This window comes from Archocentrus centrarchus, chromosome 12, assembly GCF_007364275.1.
Source record: "Archocentrus centrarchus isolate MPI-CPG fArcCen1 chromosome 12, fArcCen1, whole genome shotgun sequence".
NCBI classification, from domain to species: domain Eukaryota; kingdom Metazoa; phylum Chordata; class Actinopteri; order Cichliformes; family Cichlidae; genus Archocentrus; species Archocentrus centrarchus.
Genome location: NC_044357.1, coordinates 6,155,401 through 6,179,478, shown reverse-complemented (window position 1 = coordinate 6,179,478; position 24,078 = coordinate 6,155,401). Strand labels below are relative to the sequence as shown.

General features: G+C 40.7%; 1 protein-coding gene across 1 annotated transcript; it reads right to left on the bottom strand.

The window, feature by feature from the left end:
* Positions 1–1,223: 1,223 nt before the first annotated feature.
* map1b (microtubule-associated protein 1B) lies at positions 1,224–18,627 on the bottom strand. The gene is made up of 7 exons (XM_030742216.1): positions 18,247–18,627; positions 16,504–16,605; positions 10,318–10,400; positions 9,442–9,582; positions 4,081–9,205; positions 3,683–3,903; positions 1,224–3,530 (listed from the first exon to the last, which is right to left on the bottom strand). Exons 1-7 carry the CDS (start codon positions 18,428–18,430, stop codon positions 3,375–3,377), a joined length of 6,012 nt encoding a protein of 2,003 aa, XP_030598076.1. The 5' UTR covers positions 18,431–18,627; the 3' UTR covers positions 1,224–3,374.
* Positions 18,628–24,078: the final 5,451 nt, after the last annotated feature.

Genomic DNA, 24,078 nt, shown 5'->3' with positions numbered 1-24,078 from the left:
TCTAATGCTAATCCACAAAGTATATGGGCTAACCATGCTCATTATTTTAGTTTGACACGTTAGCATGCTAATATTTACTATATATATATATATATCAAAATCAGGAGAATATCTCTTGGAAAAATAAACAGAAACTGCATGACCAAAGCTTAACACACAGTTGCAACATCAGATGAATACCTTTACAGGTTGTGTTAAAACACTCTCACACAGCTCAGTTATTTTGACCTTGTCATATTCCCTTAGACTAAGCCAGGAAAATGGAGCTTCCAGTCCACTCTCTAAATCTCTGTGGACACATAAATCTCTCCTCAATTCTGTCTGACTTTCAGGGACATTTGTCGGCAAGGAGGCTAAAAGAAGCAATTTCCCTTAGGCCACAATTTCACTTTATAGCCAATAACCCCAGCCACATGGCTGAAAATAAGCAGATAGTGTAGAGGAGTTTATATATAGCCAGTTAGGGGTTTCTTATTAACAGTTATAGATTTAATACCAACAATTACAGGTGCTCTTATTTTGGTCAGCTAAAGTAAGGCACATTGGGCATTTAATTTAAAATTCAACAGAGATTGCTGTATAAAGTTTATGTTGGTTTTATTACTATTTAAATATTGCTCATTCACAAACAACAACAACAACAGCAACAAAATGATTATATTATATACTATAATTACCTCAGTGGCACTGACTTTTCATTGAGACCAGCTTATTATATTCTGTAAAATTGCCTGGTCTGATTAGTCTCAGTTTCTGCTGCAGCATTTAGATGGTAGGTTCAGAATTTAGCATAAAAAAACATGAAAGCATGAATCCATCCTGAATCAGGCTCCTGCTGGTGGTGTGATGGTGTGGGGGATATTTTCTTGGCACACTTTGGCTGACCTGACTTTTGCTGCCCACCATGTCCATGCCTTTATTACCACAGTGTGCATCTTCTGATGGCTGCTTCCAGCTTGATGACACACCGTGAAACAAAGCTCAAATCATCTGAAACTGTTTGCTTGAATGTGGCAGTGAGTGTACTCAGAGCTCTTTTGAGATGTGGTGGAACAGGAATTTGCAAAACTAATGTGCAGCCAACAAATCTGCAAACATCCATGTTCATCAAAGGATAGAAAGTCTGCATATGGCTGTACTGGATTTGTTCTGATGTAAGCATGACTGGATTTTGGGAGGTTTTAAGTGACATATTAAAAAAAAAGACACACAAATCCAAATTCTTAATTTTTTTCGACAGATTTTATTGTGGTTGTTTTTTTAATGTTTGTTCTTTAGTAGTGGTTCCTCTTACATTGGATTTGCCGTATGGGTAGAGGAAATATTGCACACAAACATCAGAAAGCACTAAGGAGTATTTTCACTTGAAACTAATTCCTATAGGTTACACATGAGTTTGGGAAAAGGGGCAGAGAGAATGCAAAGATCACAAGACAAATATACCACACAGCTGCAGACAAACATTATTAAAGTTCTCCCAAGAGAAAGATAAGGAGAAAAGGCAGATAAAGAGACAGAGAGAGAAAAAGAGAAAGTGTAGAGAAAGAAGAGAGAGAAAAGAGAAATGTCAGTTCAAAGTTTGTAGGTTGCTGTTTGCTTGACAGTAAGGTTGTGGTGTTAGCTTGAGGTTCTCCTGCAGGAAAACTGGTCTATAGTCGTATCATGAACACCTGGCATCACTTGACTAATATCTTGTGAGGTTGGTGTGTTGACTGATCTCAAATCTCAAAGCCTGTTGTGAATTGGTAAATGTTTCTTCAGAAGCTGACCAGGTAAAATGAATCTGCTTCTGTAGTGTTAGTTTGGTATGTGTCATGTTTGTGTTTAAAGTGTCTAGTTTTTGTTTTACATACTTTCATCTGAAACACACAAGTCACTCATTTTCACCTCTGTGCGCTGCCCCTCCTCAAGAAAAAGCTTCTACTAGAAGCCGATTCCATTTTCATGTATGGTTCATTTTTTTTTACCCTTCATATGCTGATGTCAACCTAAAAATCTACAATGTGCTGCATTCAGTATCATGTTTATAATAACACTGTGCCACTGGCAATCCCTTGGAGTTAGTGTAGTATACATACGTCATGGCACAATTTGCAAAAACCATACAATGCTCCTCAAATGTGTTTGTTTAGCCTACATAGCCCTGTTGTTCTTAAAGCAAATTTGAGCAAAATCCCCATGGAAAAAAAAAAAAAAAGAAAAGAACAAAGTACTAATTTATCATAACTCATGCATGTCTTCCAGCCACTTCATCTGCCACAAAGCTATTTATAATTATAGTACAACGCTTTAGAAAAACAAGACATTTTAGGATTTATGAAAATATCCTGCTTCACCAGCTTTCCAGTGGGAAAAGGCTAGCTCCCCCCGTTGCGCATTGATTACATACAAAACATTTATAAGACATAAGATCAGATATTTGCTTCTAGAAATAACCTAAATTCTGTAAATAAATCGAAAAGCAGAAATAAAAGGCATTCTTCTTTATAGGTTTCGCAGATGTGACAAAGACAGGGGAAAGTATTACGAAGCAACTTCCTGTTGCACAGTGTAAAAGGCTGCCCGGATAATCAAGCATAATAACTGAAATTGGACATAATAATGTATCATTCATACACGGGCAACAGCGTAAACCAGACAAAAACAGACACTTTTGAAATAAATAAATTAATTAAAACTCAGCTCAGAAACAGAAGCAACGGTTTTATAATAGCGGGGCAATCCAACTTGCCCGTGATGAATAAGATAAATTAGACATCACAGTGTCAATCACTGTTAGTGTCCCTTCAAGTTAAATCCTATTTGCCATTATTCAGCTCTATAACCATTTAACTGTCATTCTTGGGATTGACTTTTGTTGCTCAGAGCCACCTATCCACCTGTCTCAAGATCTGTGCCGCTTCTCATACAGTACATTCACTTTGATTCCCTAAGGCAGTAACAGAAAACGTGTTCTTTTTATCCTTTGGTGTGGATAACAGACATTTTTTTTTTCTCAAAACATAACAGATGTAAAGTAGTTGTGTTTGTTGAAAGTGGTCAAGCTGATTGAAAGCATTCTTATATATGATGCGGGGATGCAGATGAAACTCAATACATCAACAACATCATTTTTTGAACTTCACCAGACTCAGCATAACTGGACAATCATAGCTTGGCTGGTTTATTTGGTTTCTTATCTCCCCAGTATTCCATCTACATGAAACATCACCCTTAGCGTGAACTCCTTCAGAGCTAATCCGTGTTAGTGTTAGTAAGTCCTCATTGCAGATATTTATTTCATTCTGTGTTAAGTGTTTGCTTAGGCTTTATGCTACATGGATTGGTTTTCTTGCTTAAAATTGGGACCCTTCTTGATCTCTCAAGGAAGAGGCCTACATTTCTATCTTACAAGCTGGGAAGGATTCGTCCTGCATGACGACAGTGCTGCTGCTGGCCAGTACCATGATGTTCAGCTCCTGTTGCTTGTCGTGAGTCTCCTGGTACCACTCTCTCATCACATCGGTGTCATGGGTTGGAATAAGCGTGACCTGACACCAGGGACAAAGAGGCTTTTAAACTCAAGAAACTGAAATGGTATCTTGAATTTAACTAGTAAAAAAACATGTAACTTTCTTAGAGGCAGAGATTGTTGACTTTTATTATATCACATTATTACATTCTAATAATACTTGATGCTTACTTGCATATTGTTTCCCCACTGGGCTTTTCCTTCCAGCAAAGCATCAAGAACAGCCCGACTGGGTTCCTGAGCTGTCTGGTCATTGCCACTGACTACATAGTAAGAAGACCGCACACACTTAAAGAACTCAGCATCCACATTTTTAGCACTGCAGTGATTGGGGATGTAAACCAAGTCCATGTACATAGGAGGACAGTTTGATACCTTTCCACTTCCTGTACCTGAAAAGCATAAATTTCTCTTAGATGACATTCAAAAACTCTGAGAAAATAATGTGCAGCAAATAGATGTTAAAAATTGATAGTGCATACATATATATATATATATATATATATATATATATATATATATATATATATATATATATATATATATATATATATATATATAGTACTCACCTGATGTGGTGCTTTTTACACCTCTGGAGGCAGAGGTATTCGTTGCATTTTTGGCATCTTTCCCTTCTCCGACACCCTTCTTTGGAGAGGCTGTCTTTGCGTCTTTCACTTTTGATAGACCACTCTTTCTAGATGGTGATGAAGATTTTTTTAAAAGTTTTTTCTTGTTGGACTTCTCTCCTCCTTCTGTGTTTGCATTGTGAAGGTTTTCTTCAGCCTTGAGGGCCTCTGGGTCCACCATGCAAACATCATGGTGACCTGAAGATGGAGCGGGGTCCCTGAGTGCAACCGGAGGAGGATCAGCATGCCTATAGGTGAGGGTTCTGTCAGTAGGCAGAGTCTCAGAGTCATCTTCGGAGTCAATGTTTGCATCTGCTGTAATGGACGGGCACTCTTCTGTCCCTGGTGGAACATCTGAATCTGTCTGGGAGGGAGCAGATTCACTAATGGATGTTGGTGGGGTCTCCTCACATTGTCTGGTGGAGAGCTTACCTCCTGGTGGTGGAGGCCCCCCTCCTGACTTGGCCAGAGGCTTCTCCTCATCCAAGGCATTCTCTTCATTGATGAAATATTCCAGGGGGTTAGGGTTGATGAAAGATGGGGAGAGTTCTGTTTTGGGGTGACGGTACTCACATGAAGTAACTAGGCAGAGGTCGACATCTGTCTTAGATGGAGCACAGGGACTCCTCTTAGTGTAGTCTGGGTCCTTGGAGCCACAGGCAGAATTATACTGATCAGAGGAAAGTGGTAGATGTGATGGGGAAGGTAGTTTAGGACTCACAGGGGATTTTTTCTCAAGTGTAGAATCCCCACATTTAAATGGATTTGTCTCCTTTGCCTGGAAAAGTGTCTCTTCTTTTGAAAGGGCAAAGAAAGAGGATGGGGAAGTAGCTTTAGGAGGTGAGGGCGACTTGTCATATTTCTGGTAAGTGTCATATTTATTAACTATATCCTCCACAGGTGGTGAAATGGGGCTGGTACGTTCTTTATCTGGTGGACCTCCCAGCACAGGGGATGGTTCATTGGAATGGGGGGAATGGGTGAGAGAGCTTGCTTTGGGGGTGATTGGAGACTTATCTGTTTGCTCAACCACAGCACGCGTCATCTCTGTCATTTGGCATGGGGTTGTTGCAGAGGGAGTGGACTGAGATGCATCTGACGGGGTTGCAGAAGTGGCACGAACTGAATCATTCTCTTCAAAAAGTGAAGAATTTTCCACTGCAGAGATTGTATCTCCAGATGCTCTTACATCCATTCCATCTGAAGGGCTGTAGTCAACCTCAGTTGGGCCATTTTCTGTAGCACGTGAGCTGCTGCCCACTGACGGGTGCTCTGGGGACTGCTTACTAAAGTCCAGGGCTAAGGAATGGTCAGGGGATTCCTGACCAAACTCTATAGACATGGTAGAGTGCTCTGGGGATTTTGTATCCTGTGTATTTGTCCTGCTTTTTGTTTTGGGAGAGATGTCTGGGGAGATTGACATAGGCCTTGGGCTATCATCCTTAGTTGGAGATCCTTCAGCCTCATGGAAAGTGGTTGGGGTCTGAACCACAGAGACGGACAAAGAGTCATCTACTTCCGTTGAGTGAGGAGAGCCCACTTCAGCATGAAGGGAAGGAGAGTCAGTGGTTGGTTCTGGCAAGGAGCTGGTGGCCAAGGAAGCAGTGGATGCTGACGCTAAATGTGAAAATGTGTCCTCTGCTACCACTTCCTCCAGAGGAGTTCCAGACTTGTCTGATGTAGTGCCTTCTGAAATGGACATTTTACTCTCTTCTTTGAAAGCTATGAAATGGTTGATGTCTGATTCATGTTTTGTCAGTGGTGCTGAAGACAAGGCTGAATGGATGTTTTCTCCAGCTTTTTTAGGATCCATATCAAAGAGGGATTTTTCCTTCTTTGTTGGGGAATCAGGTTCGGGTGATGGCGAGCTCTTTGGTGAGGACACTACCTTCTCTCCTGGGGAGGAACTTTCTAATGCCTGCTCATGAGGCTCTGGGGTAACTCTGTTGGAGGAATCTTCTTTATCACTTGTGACCTCCACAATTACTGGACCCTGTTCTTGCCTTTCTTCCGATGCAGTCGGGAGAGCTCCCACTTTTTCATCTACTGGTGACTGATAGTAAGGAGTGTGACCAGATGACTGGGGTGAATTAGCACCTTCTAATGTCTTATCATCTGGGCTAATGGAGGAATCTGCTGTTGCTCTGGTGTACCCTGTCAATGTGGTGGACAGTTCTATTGCAGTAACAAACACTGATGGCGAATCAGATATATCCTTGTGGTCCACTGAGGGGGATCGCACAAGTGGTACTGTTGTGGATACTGAACTGAGTTTAGTTGAGTCAACATCATATTGAGCTGTGGAAAAACTTTCAGCTTTCCCTGCAGAGAGAAACTCCTTAGAGAATTTATCTTCTTCTAGAGATGAAGGGGGAGATATTGTAGAAGCAGAATGGTTGTAGTCCTGACCTTCCGTGGCATCGCTCTGAGAATCCTGAAGTAGAGAGAGGTTCTTTCTGTCAGACTGTCTGTCAGATGCTGATGTCCCAAACCTGCCAGCATCCTGTAATGGAGACTCGTTCTCATCATTGGTGGCTTCATCACTCATAATGTCCCTGGGAGTCAACATCTCATCCATCGGAGTAGGCACACTAGAGATTTCAATGGTGGACTGAGTGTGGCCAGATGTGACAGTGTAATCTTCAGGAGGTTCGTCTCTGTTCTCTTCATCAGAGGCTGTTGAGCTCTCAAAGCCAACTGGAACCATTTCATCATGGATAGATGCAGCTGGAGACACTGGTGAGGACACTTTAGGTGATGCTGATACAAACAGATTTTGTTTTTCTGTTCCTTTTTGACAAATAAGCTCATTTTCTACATTTTTATTTGCCACGTCGTTGTTTTCAGCACCCTCTTCTTGTTTCAGTTCAGCATGTTTGTCTTGGTGTTGTTCGGCACAGGGAGGAAGATTAGTTTTATCCAATTCCACTCTCTGTGGTTCATATATTTCTTCAGTATCTCCTTTCTCTTCATAATCAGCTCCCTCAGATGTCTCCTCCATGACAGTGCCCTCATCTTCAAACTTCTCTGATACGCTGCCGTTGATTTTTCCCTTAAGTACTTGTTCGTCTGGAGTCTCTCCGTTGTCTCCTTCCACCTCTGTTGTGGTTATACCCTCATCAACAGACTCTAATGCCTCAGGTGATTCTTTGGTTTGAATCACTTCTTCATGGTGTATCATCACGGTCTCCTGTTCCACATTTTGTTTAACTGTTGCATCATCCTCCATCAACTCTTCAGCTCTGAGCTCTTCAAAGTCCTTAGTGAGGTCCTCTGGTGAGGACATCAGAGATCTTTCTTCTTCTGGATCCGCTGCCACTGGAGCAGCACTAGCTTCCTGTTTGCTGGCATCCTCTTTTGTCTCCTTCTTTGTCACCTTTGCCTTTCCTTTTTCCTTTAACTTTGATGGACCTCCTGAGTCTTTCTTTGAGGCATCGTCCTTTTTCAGAGGCTTTGGTTTGAGAGTCTTTTCTTCACCTGCAGTGGATGTCTTTTTAATTTCTTTTGATGGCCTTTTGACATCTTTCTTTTGCTCTTTCTTTTCCTCTTTCTTCTCCTTCATAGGTGAGTCTCTTCTGACATCCCTTTTTATACCTTTCTTTATGATTTCTTGTTTGGGGGTGTCATCTTTTTTTGCTGCTTCTTTTTTAACCTCCTTTTTCTTTTCCACAGAAACTTTGGCCTCCTTTTTAACAGTCTTCTCCTTTTCAGTTTTGAGTTTCTTTTTTTCTGGGGTTTCATTTTGGCTTGTTTGTTCTGCCTTTGCTTTTGATTCTTTCTCAGGTGCTTTTGCCTTTTTCAGTGGGACCTTTTCTTTTTTCTCTGTCTTTTGTGTTTTTTCTTGAGATGATTCTGCATCTGTCTTTGCCTTTTCTGGTGGTTCCTCAGTCGACTCCTTCCTGATGTTTTTGGTTGGTGAAGGCTTTGGGGTAGACCTTAGGCTCTCTTTGCTGTCTGTTCTGTGTTTCATCTTGGCTTGCTTCAGTGTTGGTGTTGACGGCATGTTAGAAAACATCGTTTTTTGAGTAAAAACTGGCTGTTTCAAGAAGTCCAGGTGCTTAAGCTTTTCTAGGCCTTCAAAAATGTGATGCTGGGTGGCATTTCCAGGAAAGAGAACACGCACAACCTTGTCTGAGGGATTTGCAGGATGCCACACAATGAGTGAAGCAATAGAAATCATGTGAGAGAGAGGGAACTCAGATTCTTTTCCGTTTGGAAGCAGGATGGAAGTGGTGTCTTTTTCACTTCCTGTCCACTGCTTCATGAAGTGCTGCATCTCCTTGCTGTTCTTTGATGGATTAAGCACGTACATCTCAAGCTTCCCTACACCCATTTTCTGAAAAAGTATGATTGGTTCTATAGTGTTTCCTACAGATCTATGCAAAGGCTCAGTCCTTAAATTTAGCTTAGTAAGAAACTGCTGAGTGAAAGCGGCTTCCTCAAGATTTCTGCGCACTCTGTAATTAGGTTCAGGGTTATCCAGATTTTCTGGAAGATTCACAAACACAATGCCAATATCTGGAGAAATCATGTTCTTCACCCAGTCGCTGTTAGCTGTCGAACCTTGAGACTGTTCCTCCTCGAGCTCTGCGATCTTCCTCTGCAGCATGCTATTGATACCTGGAAGATTGTCGTCACCAATGTGGGTCAGGAGGATGGAGTCTACCCGGTCTAGATGTCTCACCAGCTTCCAGAAACATGACTTCCTGTCTGAACCTCCATTGATGAGCATGTTGAAGCCGTTGACAGCAAAGAGAGCAGAGTCGCCACGACCTCCAGGGAAAATGTAGCAGCATGGTTTGGAGAGCTTGAGGAATCCACCTGAGGTTGGTGGTTCTAAGATGTCAAAAGGAGTTGGGATCTCTACCGATTCAGATAAATACTCTGTGAACTCCGAGAGGCCCTCCATTTCAGGGAGGATGAGAGTGGAGTTTAGTTTCATGTTAATGAAGTCCTGCAGATTATGTTTGTCCAAGTTGGAATTTTTCCAGTCACCTTGTTCGGGGCAGGAGAGAGTGAGGTTGGCTTTGTTTGCTGGGTGAATGGTGCTGAGCAATTCACCAATCTGGGCACGAGAAAAAGGGAGTGACTTTTAATGGAATCAGTAATGAACTTAATTGATTTCAGATTCAGTATGTATCAGTAATTTTAGAGGTACACAATCACACGTCTTTCTCAAACAAAACTGCTTTCAGACCATTCAGTAACTTCAAACCAATGTGTAAATATGCAAATAGAATTCTTGAACATGTTGTATGGAGAAACTTTGTCATCAGAACAAACCGCCGCATGTTTGCTCACCTCTTGGTCAGTGAATATGTCTATGAAATTGAAAAATGAGAAAGATCCAGACTGAAGAATCAACTCGCCGGTGTTTTCAGAGCATTGTCCTGACAGGACCAAGAGTTTGTGTCTGGCAGTGTCTGAGATCATTAAACGCACCTAGAAATTGAAAGGGAAAAAAAAATAGTCTGTTCCTGATTTCTTTAAAAGCAGATAACAAGTTATATAAGCTTGGAGAAAAGCAGTTATGTGGTAACTATTTACAGTAACTGCAGTAATAATTATATTAAAGAGAAAGGGAATACAGAAGCTCAGTGCATAATAATCAGTTTAATAATAAATTTACTAGAAATATCAACAGTTTTGCATCACTTATATCCATTAAATAAATATCTTAATGGTTCTCTTGCTGTCTATTGTACTGGCATCACTCTATGTCTCTCTGTCTTTCTGCGGGTTTTTTTCTACTTCAGCAACATTAGTTGCTCTGGGCAGCTGGCCAGGTCAATCCTGCTGTGCTGTGAGATATTATAAATGCAGAGTATGACTGCAGACAGGGCGGGAGGTGGAGGCAACACTGAAAAGGAGCAATGAAACAAGAGAAAAAAATATTTGTCATCTACCTTTTCAATCCTCTTATTTTTTATTCGCCTTTAGCTAAATCTAAGAAGCCACACTTGCTTTTCCAGCAATAAAGAAAGCATCACTCCAGGTCCTTAGATTTCTAATTGCCTGTTTTTGTATTCTAGTCATCAGCACCAAACATGGATGTCAAGGCTGGATAATTATCTTTTTCAAGCTGTAAATCTTTTGTGAATGCTGATTGAAGAATAATGGATGAAGAAAGAATAAGGACGAAGTTGTAATTGTCAGCAGGAAATACAGCATGTTTACCTCAGTACTGACAGCTTCATCTGAAGGGTTGATTAGCACTACTGTCTCCAGGATATTACTTTTGTGGTGAAGAATTCTCTGGCCTGAAAACAAAACAGAAAATAGATTTAGTAAAAAAATATATATACATATTACCCCCCCCCCCCCCCCCCCAAATAATAATAATGTGAATATAATTAGATAGAGCTGAGAGGAATAATCAATTTACAGAGTAGCTGAGAAACAGAAAAATAATTAGGAACCAATTTTATTATTTTTCTAACAAAAATGTCCAAAACATATCAGACACAGCCTCTCAGTAATGATGACTTGCTGCTGTGTAAAGTAAATATGTTTGGGACAAGAGGCATTTGGGTACTGTCAGTAGGTCAGCACTGCTGTCCTTTATTTTGTATAAAAATGTTCAGTAAGTCAAAGAGGCAGGAGTGGAACAAAAATCAGTGTTTCATGTCTGCCCTGCTAACCTGTGTTTCAGCTTGTGTAACCTACATAAAAAAGATGGGGAGCATACATTGGTCATTTTTTGGCCTTTAATAATTTTATCATTAGTGCGATTATTCGCATTATAATAGGATAAAACTGATTACAAAGCTGCAATAAATCTCCACTCCTCTGGTTCTTATGAGGACATACCAGCGCTCTGCAAATTTATCAACTAACTCATCAAACACAGTCATTCTGGCAGCTCCAATATGGCTGTGTAAATGTTAATGGTCTCTGCAGAGTAAAGCTCTTCATCTTGAGTCCTGCTCCTTGATATGAAAACCTGCTGTAAAACTGAAATCCTCCTTCATTATCCTTTGTTGTAAGACACCAGTTTACCAGTGTAAGAAATCAAAGTGGCCATACATGTTAAATTTGTAAATGTGCATGAACTGATGCACACATTCATATATGATTAAAAATAATCTTAGGCAAAACTGTGTAAAAATACAAACAAAAGACATGCAATTAAAGAGCTGGACTTTAGGGCTGCACCTACTGATTACTCACATTATTGATTATTCTGCCAATTAGTTTCTCCATCTAATAATTAATCACTGTCAAATATCTGGGGAAAAAATTGTCTGTCAAATGTTCCCAGACATAAAAATTATTTTTTTAAAACTAGTTTTGTTCAATCAACGGCCCTCAAAATCAAAAGTATTCAATTTACTAAAACACAAACCAACAAACACCAGCAAATATTTACATTTTGCGAGATTAAAAGTTCACATTTTAACAGTTTCATTCAGAAGATTATTAAAACGGGGAAGTATATTACTGACAATTTACATTTTATTATCAGTGCTACTCAAAACTTCTCTAATCAGACTGGACCCCTGTGAGACGGCAGACAACACTGACTTGGCTCAGTTATGATTTGCCTCACTCTAACACCCAGTAATGGTTTGATCTCTGATAATGGGGACTAAAAATAGTTGAGTCTGCAGCAATTAGTAATATTTCCCTCTCATAAAACAGAGTGATCATACAGAAAATGAACAGTGTTGTGACGGGCCCACAATCAATCATCCTAGGTTTTGGATGATTGATTATGACTGTGGTCCTGCTGTGTGTGTGTGTGTGTGTGTGTGTGTGTGTGTGTGTGTGTGTGTGTGTGTGTGTGTGGTGTGTGTGTGTGTGTGTGTGTGTGTGTGTTTTGGGCTGTCCTCTGGCCCAGCAGATGAGACATGAACATGGTATCTTTAGCTTCTTTATTTATCCCCACATGTCAGGCTTCACTCAATCAACCACAGACTCTCTTTGTTTCACCTCATTCTTATCACATTTCTTTCAGGAAACATCAACTGACACATCTTATTTGGTTAATTTAATTCCAGTCAAAACAAACCAACAAACACACAAAATGCTGCCGCTACAATGCAACGACAAAGGCTGAGGATCTGTTTTGTGTGAAAATGCTTGGATGAAGGCTTTAAATTCACACAAGCATAGCGTTGAAGATTGAGTGCGCCTCGTCCCCGGAGACGTGATACTCCAGCAGCTATCTGACTGCTCGGCTGATTCCTCCATACATATTTCATATAGCAGATTCTCATGAAGGAACGCGCAACCATTAACTGCTTTACCCCAGAGGGTTATCACGCCTTATAGAAAATGCTCTCATTCACTGCTGTGTTTCCTACACACTATATGACTGCTGGCCTTTAATAATCTGGGGAGTTCAGTAAAAACAGGAATAATAACTTGAGGTTTTGTTATCTCCAGGGCACTTATCAGGCTTTTTGTAGATCTGTTTTTAGAGGTGGGATATCTGGATTAAAAAAACAAAAAAAATAACCACTCCTAGCATGACTGTAATTTTGAGCTTTTGTGTAAATGTAATATCATAACAGAAGCTTAAATGACAAAAGGGGCAGTGGAGGATGTGGGTTATTTTTCATTTTCCTGCATATTTTGCAACAGAATGTATTAAAACCCCCTAATATGTCTCACTCCCCCCCCCCCCCCCCCCTGCAATGAGCCATCAATGAATGCATCGGCTTTATTTGTTTCTTTTATTTTTAGTGTTGGTAAATTCACCATCGAGATGTGAACACACTGTGAGTGATTTCTGTCAAACTGACAGGCCTTGTGAAAAACAGTTTCCTTTGCACGTGCATTTTACTGGCGGTTTGAAGATTTGTGTCTGTCTGCTACAACCAGCATCAAAACCCACTACGCTGGGGTGGAAAAAGGTTCCCTTAAACCCATTATTAAGAGGCGGTAGTCTAAACCTGATGACTGGTGCTCCTCTAAGAACTGTGGAAACACTTTTCAGTGATCTGTGAAATGAGAGAACAATCAATCCCCAAAGTCTATTTTTACTTCTGGCCATGCTGCTGTACACGAGCCGTATCTGTGACTGCTAATGCAACAGACGCATCTTGTTTTTCTTTGTCTCTCTTCGTGGGTTACGCCCTGCTTACTGGCCTTTTATGTGATGAAACAAAAAAAGTACAGTGCACAACGGTCCTTACAGGAAAAAAAAAAACAAACTATCCACCGCTGCCACCACCATCACCCTGCGTCTGATCTAGCTCATCAAAAAGTGACAGATTGTGCACAGGAGCTCCCTTGACCCCGACAATTACTTTGATCGATATGAAAATCCTTAAAACCCAGTGCGGCTCTCTCAGCGGGAGGCGAGGTAATGTGACATGCATCGCTAAACATTCTCCTTCTGGCTGAATAGGAAGTAACTGGTTGGTTTTATCCTGTCTGCCACTGACTGAGCCAGACAGGAACATCAATGAGGATGGCACCCCACCAAAAATAGATCAGTGGAACAACTAAATTCAGTGCCTCCTTCTTTCTGCTTTAAAAACAAACCTTGCATCTAAGGACTAGGATTGTATCTCCTCAGGTAGATCCCCTGTATTATGTGTGGCAGAAATTGTCTTCTCTACCAAAACAGAATAATTGACCCCGGTGACTTTCAGCAGCAAATGCTGGGGCAGAATTTGCACTTTTGGCTGTGCCCCCACACAACCGGCAGACAAAGGGACCCAGCATATGTAACATGTCTGGAAATGGAGCTAATGGCAGCACCCCAGCTATTAACTCGGAAAGCAGTCGATCACCTGTGTCATTGTATTGATTCTCACTGTTAACATTCAGTTTTTATCATTATTTTAGGAATTAGCCTGTTCAACTAAATCACACCCTGGAAGATAAAAGACACAATGTTGCTTCTATCACAATTCTTGTACATGTTAGGGGATCTGTGACTGGTGGGTCAGGAATCAAGAGAAAATTAATGAAGGTCAACACAGTTTTTAATTATTATCGATCACAAATTGCAGTGTTGTCTTCAAGAATCTCATTAGTGAGGGTCCTTTATGGATTTGTGGTTTAGAAATGTCTTTGTAGACTTCAGTGCTCGCTGCACTGTCAGCAGAGTGATGGGAAATCTGTAAGTAAACAGAAGTGTCATAGATCTATGAAGGAAAGGCAGGTAGTCGCCCGTCTGACTGCTCTTCTTCCTCTTTTTTCCTCCTGACTGTGCGGTCCAGGCTTCTTGTGATTAATGTCATGCGACTGATGGTTCATCATTTATCAAGCAGACAGGTAATTGCATTTGCCCCATTTGCCTTCCTGAGCCGGATTTCATCTGCTGGTTTTCCTGATCACCAAGCAATGAATGCGCTACACTACCAAGAATGCAGCTTATAAAGATGTTTCATTGATTTCTTCTTCTTATTATTTTTTTTGTTATTACAGCTAAAGATAAATCCCACAGAAAATCAGCTCATATGCTCAGCTCACCGGTCAGCCCTCCTGAGAACTGATGCTGGTTCATTTTGACAAGAATTTGATACAACTCTTAAATGTCCCTATTAGAAATTTGTAGACAATATTAGAAGATAGTAATTAGAATTTTGATTAACCTTACATGTCTCACTCTTCTTTCATATTATTTCCTGTTAGGTTTTAAGTTATGATTAATAAAGTTAAGCAAAGTTTTACTTCAGGCAGATCAAAAGGTCATGGTCAGCTGCAACTGGAGCAGAGCAGTTGATCTCAGTGCCAGCCCACTTCTAATGACGGCTCAGCTTTAATGCATCCAACAGGCAAATCTCATGCAGGAAGTGTATTTAAGCTGCTACAGTCTGCCCACGGTTGCTGTGCAAAAGCAAGCTGCTTTGCAACCCATTGCTATTTCAGCTCATTTGCTGCTGCTGCTTTCCTCACATCCACCTTTCTGTGTATGATTTTATATTACATCCAATCACCCTCTTAACTGCTTATCCCATTTTGAGTGTGGTTGGGCTGGAGCCCATCACAGCTGTCATTGGGCAAAAGGGTACACCCTGGAGAGATCACAAGACTATTGCAGGGCTAACCCAGAGAGAGAGACACCTATGGACAATTTAGAATCAGCATTTAGCCTAACCTGCATGTCTTTGTAAATCTGTTTATTTTTCTTTCACATAGTAAATATAAGAAAATTCAAAAGTTTTAAATGCACATCTGTGAATTAAAAAAAATATCATGACATTAAATATAAACATAAAATCCCTGAGTATCCCAGGGCAAATTTTACAATTAACATTAGGCAGCTGATATAAAAAATTTAAAAGAAAAAATCCCCCTGAGAAAATGAGCTGCAACAAAGGAGGGAATAGAATATGAGAGAATAAAATTATTCATTTTTTCTGCCAATAAATTGCCTCAAAGTCTTGACTTCTCTTCATTCCCCTGAGTTTCTGTCTGTGTGACCTTGCTTATTTATCACCCTGATCTCTCTTCTGCTTGTTCTTTCTTCCTAAGCTACTGCATTATTTCCTCTTACCACCCCACCCACCTCTGTGTCATTGTCTTGCTTCCCCTCACCCTCTCTGTTCCCTGAGTCCTCCCTGTCCCCCTCCTTTCTTTATTTTCATGGACAGACACTGCCACTAGGGATTCTACACTGCTAATTACTCCCAAATAAATGTGCATCCAGTTGCAAGGCAACAGCACACGGGAGGAAAGAAGAGAATGGAGGACGGGAACATGGGGAAAAACAAGGTGGGATAAAAGGGAGTGTGAAAGTGGAGTGCTGTTAAATGTCATTTAAGATAAATCCTGCCTCTCAACCTACTGTATTTCATTTCTGAGATTTGATACAGAGACATTAATGCATTAGAATCGACGTACTGATTTGGTTTGCAGCCACATTTGTTGGCTGGATCAATCTATTAAATATCTAAACACACATGAAGCTGGTCATGTTCAATGTGGAGCAGAGCCAAGCAGAAGCATTAACTGCTGGTGACTGTCAAGGCCATACTGCCTACTGATAGACCACATGTCCTGTCACACTGAATGTGTTCCATCTTCATAGAGCCTCTCCTTCACCTTGCAAACGATATGGCAATAAAAGTGCCATGTAAGAAAATGCTGACAGGGTGTATCCTGTGATAGGTAATAAAGCTTGCGTGTTTAGTATAACACAAGGAAGATATAGCTGACTTAGATGTGACAGGGAACACTGCTGAGAAATGCAGCCATGAAACTAAATTTATAACTATATATTTACTCAAGTACAGTAGTTCGCGACATTTTTCTGAGAGATGTAGATCTTGGTGACTGCAAATAAATAAATAAATGACTGGAAAAAAGTGTCTGTCTTGGTTTTTGTTTATGGCACAATGGAAGCTGTTAGCAACATATCAATACATTAATCAGTATAAAAGTTTTTTTTAATTTCCAGTTTACCTCTGACATCTGCAGAGAAGCGAGCCGAGTGTCTGGAGACAAACAGCTTGAGCTCCTGGTCCAGGTTGCAGTCAATTAGGTTGGCGTCCCATGAGCGAATCCCTGCAATACAAGCACACAAAATTATGAAAAGTTGCAGTCCCCCGCTAATTCGCTGCCTAAAATGTATTGGAAAATCTTAGAGCGAGCATGTACAGACTTTGATTTGGCAAGAGAAAAGAAATCTATAATAGGAAATATCTATATCCCAATTTCTGTTTGGTCATGGTGCCAGATGCATTGGCAACCTCTGATGTGCTGACTCATTGTGGTGTGATCCTCTTTCCATAATTTTGCAAAGCCAAGGCCTGATGAAGGCCTCTGTGATGTTATTTGATATCAACAGAGAATTTTAAGTGCATTACTCTAACATAAACTACAGATGACAGGACAGCATAAATGTATGTGTTGATTTTTTCCCCAAGGTCAAGTATAAACTTATCATAAAGATTAATCTATGAAACCACACGCACGCACGCACACACACACACACACACACACACAATGAAATGACTGTGGCTCCAACAGTAAGTAAGATTTTTATTTATTTATTTATTTTTACATCTCTACACAGCAGCAGCACATTTATCCTTTAACAAAGAGCCACACCTAATCTGTGCTTTTGCTGTGGTAGTGCGTGGAAAATATAGGAGCCAGTTGGGTACTTGATCTTTAGGAACTTTCCGCCTATAAAGATGAAAAAAATCTTAATTTTACACCCACGCAGATACTGCGCCATAGTCTCCTCTTCCTCCCTTGCACAAAGTGCACTCTGGCCAGTGAGGTAGGCCTCCACAGCAGCTGCAGCTTTCTAAAACGCTCCGCTCACTCTAAAGATGGGTCCTTCTGGCTTTCCGTAGGGACCGCAGTGCGGACCTAGCCACGCCCACAAGCCGGTGTGGGATGAGAGAGCTGGATGCAGGAGGATAATGATGGGGAAATATTCCCACAGGATGAAGGGGGGGAATCGTTTATTGCAATTCAAGGACAAGTACGCATGCAGTCTCGAAACTGATTTTTTTTTTTTTTATTAAGCGCAGACAAGCTGTGCTTCACAACCCAAACAGACAGAAAGCCCCGTTTCCTCCCTCATGTTGCGAACTATGACACAAAAACCTGACGCACCTAAATAAAACCTCGCAAGGTGTTGCGAGAGAAAATCGCAGCTGCGCCGGACCCACAGAAACGCGATACGGCGCATTATTGACGCACAAACCAACTGGATGCTGAATCATTGCTGTCAGCTGTATACGAGGACCAGGCCCACGTGTGTGGTTGACAACAACCTGACTTACGGATATTATGTTATAGAAAAGAAATGATGCGGAACTGCCCTTAAATACAGTAGTTAGTGGGTAAAATACCTGTGGGCCAAGATGTAGCGATGTGACAATTTTCCTCTAGCTCACTAGTTTTGTTACTGGGAGGGGCTAACAAATAGCTCTACTGTAGTCTACTTCGAATAGCTACCCAATAAATAAGACCCAGATTGTGTTAACTACTCAATAACACACCTAATTCGTGTGATCGTATCGTGCGTAAAGTCCTGCGTTTCAAACAAGTGCAGCTCCAAAAGCCGCATACATTATACGACTTTACAAGCTGCATGACGAACTTCCAGTCTATACATGTCCGTTTCAGCTGTTTTGAAGACCTTAAGTTGAGCTCGCTGGCCTACACCCATTTCACAAAGCCCCATCTTACCTTTCTCTATGTCCGCAATGGCACACTTCAGATGCTCATCCGTTACGATCTCCCCGATAACAACCAGCAGGTAAAATTTGCTGTCATTAAAGTGCTGCGAGGGGCTTGACGATGCCAGAGATGCCCCGGTGTTGCTTTGGCCGCCTAAAGTCTCCATGTCTGCAGATTCTACAAGGGTTGCCATCCTCTCCTCTGGTTGTCTCTCTTTCCCCCCCTCTGTCTCTCGTACGCGGATCCCAGCCGGAGCCTCCTCCCTTTATTCGCTGCAGAGCGTTGGAGTGGTCTCCAGACATACAAGTGCAGCCCTGATAGGAGTGGCCCTTGCGTTTTATACCAGCAGACACTGTGTCACAATCGGTAACCGTAGAGAGATGAGGGCGCCGGGGTTTTTTCGCATACTCACTCCACAGCTGATGTCATCTGCAACGAATCAAACGCCTCCGGAAGTCACTGAGATTTGAGGCTTTTCATTGTTTTCACCATTACTGGACTCCTTACTACTTGTTACTCACATAAAAATACTTACATGGCTAGACAGAAAGCAGTGATATTTGTTCACTCTAAGAGTATTTAATATCTATTTTCAATTTTCCTGTAAGGCTTGGTTTAAAGATTCAGTTTCTGATGTTCTTGTTGATGTAGGAGGAGAGCTGTAGTGAGCATGGAAACAAAACCCAGCGTGAAGATTAGTGACACATGAATAACAGCTTTTAAATGTATTTTAAATTTACTGATTTCTGCATTTTTTTTTTTTTATTTTACATGCAAACCGATGTTTTCTGACTCAGCTGAGATAATGAATGCAACTTGCAAGGAATGTACTCAAAGATTCAAAACCACTCATCCATTTTCTTAACCGTTTCTCCACCTCAGAATCGCGAGATCCTGGAGCATGTCGTTGGGTGAGAGGTGGGGTACGCCCTGACAGGTTGCCAGTCTGTTGCAGGGCTAAGTAACATTTGCTCAGACATCAAATCAGCTAAAACTCGTGCAGTGTTTGGCATCTAATCTTGCAAGCATCCTTTATACGGATGTCTGATCCCAGTCCCTCTCTGATCTCCCTTAGAGTCTAATAGATAGTGTGAGGGACTCACTTGTGGAAAACTCTTTGATTGTTGAAATCTTACATCTTATAAAATGTCTTCGTGTGAAAGCAATATCAGATACTCGGGTGGGTTAACTACAAACAGATGAAAAGAGACGAGATCACAGGATTCCAGTCTGTCATGTTTTATTTGCAAGGAAGTGTGTCTGTGTGTGTAGGTCTGCAATTGGCAGTGAATAATAAGCCATTCTGCCTTGTAATATGAAGATCAAAGATGCTCGGTGTTCCCAGGAGAATAATCTAACTCCTAAAACTTTGGCCTCTGTCAGAGAAAACGACATTAAAATTATGTTTGAGTTTGGGAAAAAAAATGTCACAAATATGACAGAAAGGGAGGTGTAGACAAAAAAGGATGCATTCAGAGACTCCCACACACATGCACACACAAATCCTGAGCTTCATTCTGGATTTCCTTCTGCCAAGCCTAATGGGGTCACTGCAGGTGTGTTATTGACTTAAAAATGCTACCAGGAGCAGGAATCCACTCAGCAGCTCCTGCATGTGAATATTTCAGAGCCTTTGCGGCGTGGTGGGTTGGGTTCGGTCCTATTCTCCTAAGGCCATTGGAGGTCATATCAAACATTCATCATACACAGCTGGGAAAGAAGGATGCCATTAAATATACAACAGGGTGCCCCCAAAGTCTCCCAGATACAGACAAGTATGAGATGGATGTGTGCACATCTGTGGGTTGAGGGGGAGGGGGATGGATGGTGATCGAATGCAGATTTGATAGACATAAATGTATGAATTTTTCTTGCATACATGTATTTGAGTCTGTGTGTGGACAAGCAGTTTAAAAATGAACATGGAAAGATTTTAATTATTCACAACCCTAAAACTCTTATGAGCCTTACAAAACACCAAGCCCTACGATGTCCCAGGTTACTTTAAAAAATAATAAAAGAGGAGAAATACACTGTTTAATTCACTGGAAACCAAAGAAATGCATTCTGTAAACCAGACAACTCATTTGAACACTGGGGTAGGTTTTTTTTTTTAAAGCCTGTCACGTCTGGCAGATCTTGCAAACAGAACTGTGATCTGAATGCATTGTTGTGCCAAACATATTTGCTATTTCAAGATGAGCTCTATAGGTTCTCTATAGGCGCCTCTTGTTACTGTGTGACCCTTTATTTTATTTGAATTATTTTTAACATGCTATTTAACAAATTGTGCCAGAAATGACAGGCTTAAGAAATAGAAAAGAGAAAAGAAAGAAAAGAGAAAGGGAAAAAAAAAGGGGGAGAAAAATAGAAAAAAGAAACAGGAAAGAGTGCAAGTAGGTAAACCAAATAGTTCGTCACTTGTTAAACATAAGATATTGACAATATTTGCAAAATTAAAGATTGTGTGGGGAAAACAAAATAAAACAAGAAGCATAGTTACACAAACCAACCATTTGTGTTATTATGTGGGTGTATGTGTTTGTGTCATGAAATGTGCTTACCAATGAAGGCAGAAAGCCGCAGCCCCGCCCACCAGAAGCTAGAGGCAGGCAAAGAGAACCCCAGGTAGCCCGGGCCACCAGCAGCCCATCAAGACCTATGAAGACCCGCGGCCACTCATTCTAAAGACAACCGCACACCCACCCCAGCAGACGGGGGAGGGAGGCCTCAGACGGAGTCCCCGCAGTCACCGGGGTAGGTTTTACCAAACTTGCCAGCTTCCAGCCCTTTATACCTGGCATGTTTCTTGCATATTGCTACTTATTTATTCGGTTTTGAACTGTGGTCTGTTAAATGTTGCACAGCTTTGCAGCTTTTTAAAACATAAGGCACCTGCTCAATCAGAGCTGCCTTTGTTCTCTCACGTTGCTTTGAAAATTCACATATCAAAGTGTTGCTTGCTACACCTCTTTCCACTGGTAAATGCTACTAATTGGCTTTTGGAAGCAGACTAAAGTTAGAGTTACTTTAGTGTTACAGTGATATTATGGATCCCATGTCAGTCATGTGCTTATATTTTTTCTGCTATTTGGCATTTAATGCAGTTTGACCACTTAATTTTGTTAAGAGCTTGTTAAATATTGCTTTTGACTGGTGCCCCACCAGCCTTTGTAATAAAGATCAGACTCTGTCAGCTTTTGTGTCACCCAAAAGTCAACTTCTAGTCCTTTTTATTTTCAGTTTAAATCCAATTTCTATGCTGATGATGCACAATTTTACTCAGAAACAGGTAACACTGAAAATCCTGCCCTACTCTTCATGGATTTTAGACCTCGAAGGTGAATTTGGCCTGTGGTTAGATCTCACCCTCACTTTCAGCATTAATAGAAAGTAATGTGGGCTTTACCAGTAATAGAATATTGCATCACATTTAACTTCATTCACATGCTGTGAATGATTTAGCTGACCGTTATGATAATGCTGAGGTCATACCATTTGCCTGATTCTTTTAGGCCTCAGTAAAATGGGGAAACAGTCTAATAAGACACGCTAAAAAACTCAATTGTTGCAGATAGGTATATGTTAAATAAAAAAAAACAGTTTTAAAAACGCACAATGACCAAAAAAAAAATCTCTAGAAAAAAAATCTCTTGATGACCGAGTGCCTGTAGTACATTGGTGGAAAACCTGAAGTCAGCATCCCTCTGATTTTGAGGGGGGGTTCCTGAAATGGGTCCGACTGCGGCCAGAAGCAAATATGTCGAGCCCTGTTCTAAAAAAAGAAATAAATGGAAAGCAAAATCTGAAGATTGTTCAGACTAAGTACAGTATAAATAAAACATATTGGGAAAAAAAAGATACCATCAAATCTAGCAAAGCCTTCTGCACTGTAAGCGTCACTGTCGCCCCATATTTGGTGATGAAATGCTGAAGAATTTCCAGCTGCCACTGGTATCTCAGTGTAAATGTGGAGCTTGAAACAGAAAATATAGCTAAACATAATTCATGATTTAAGAAATTAATTAAAATTCTGATTTACTTTTATTTGGCACCCTTTGACAGTTTCTTTGTCTGTGAATTGTTATGTAGAACCTGACGGCAATCTGGGGGTTACATTTATCAATATTACTGTTTAAGAACAATGCACCCAGGCCTGTAGAATCATAAGTTTTTGTTGTTCTCATTATAAACTTTTAAACCCTTCTGAGCAGGATTTGATGACAGTGCGCCTTTTAGGGAGGGAATTCACTATTTAGAGCTGCACAGAAAAAGAAATCCACACATCCAGTACTTTTAGCTGCTGTTTATAATTTGTCTGTTCAGAGGAGGTCAGTTTATGTCACAGCAACCATTTAATAAAAAAATAAATAAACACAGCTGTGTGATACTTTACCCGAACAGAACAGAAGCTTTAATAATTTTATTGTTTCATTTTAAACACACCTGCTGTGAAAAAGGTTTGTTGCCATTTTTTTATGATCACCAGAACAGAGAGCTGCTCCCTTGCTCTTATTCTGAGCTGTCATAGTGTGGCATTAATAGTGCATGAATAAAGTTTGTAGTGGAACTTCTTTTCTTGATGCATGTTTCAAATGTTACCAGGGGCCTCCACTGGCCTGGCTCTTTAACAGCCCTGACTTGCGGGCAATAGCGTAGCTGAGCCGAGGCCTTTTATTATTCAATCAATCAATTTGATTTACTGTTATTTTCTTTTCCTAAGATGAAAATATTGCCTAATATTTTCCTTGTAATATTTTATACTCAACATGCTGATTAGGTTTGCACTTACTTTAAGTGAGAAACAAATTAAATTAGGCATTTTTTGAAAAAGACCTTGAAAACATTGTCTCTTCAAAAGGTTTTTATTTTGACGATTTCTTGGCGTTGGGACTGCCATCTGCTCTCTGCCATCTGGGGCTAAAATTAAGACATTAATAGAGGGTGAGTGTGTGGGTAGAACATCTTTTCAGAGGCTGCATCTCACAGGCTCCTCCCGTGCAGAGTTGGCACCAAACGTTCACAATAGAAAATATGTGTGGATTGGAGCATCTATTCTATTATTATTATTTATATAGATTATGATTGCTAGTTTACGTTATTTACAAGTTCGGTGAAATCACTGCACAGCATTTCCACAGTAAACAGCTGCAACTGAGATCGCATCATTTGTGTGTCCCACTAAGTCATGTGCCAGGGATGTAGCCAGCAGGTGCTGTGTGTTTGTCAAGAACAAAACTGTTCACCTTGAGAAAGGTCGGAATGCAGTGCTTCTTTATGGAGATGTGTTCAAACTACAGAGTTGAAATCCTATTGCAGATTGATACAAAAATAAATTATATCTTGTTTAATAAATGACTTGCTGTAACCAGGCACTCAGTTACTGTAAACAATTGTAAATGTTCAATTTTATGCCACTTTATCTAAAGGAAAATGTACAACTTTGTAACATCCCACCAACACCGGAACAAGAACTTGCAATATCCAGTAAAATCAAATGTGTTTTGGAACATTTAGTGCACATCTGCAAAGGGAAAAAAATGCACATGAAATGGTTTTCCTGCAGTGGATGCTGCATTAATAATTAAAATGGGTTTTCCAGCAAACACAAGAGCAGAAAATTATCTAAGAGAGGAACACACAGGTGCACAGACCACACGCCATCACTGAGGAGTCCCTCACTCTGGTGTGTCCGTGGCATTTCTCCAGGCTAGTCTGCACCCTGCTGAGCTGACAACACCAGTGCATCACTGACGCCTGTGTGTGTGCGTGTGTGTGTGTGTGTGTGTGTGTGTGTGTGTGTGTGTGTGTGTGTGTGTGTGTGTGTGTGTGTGTGTGTGT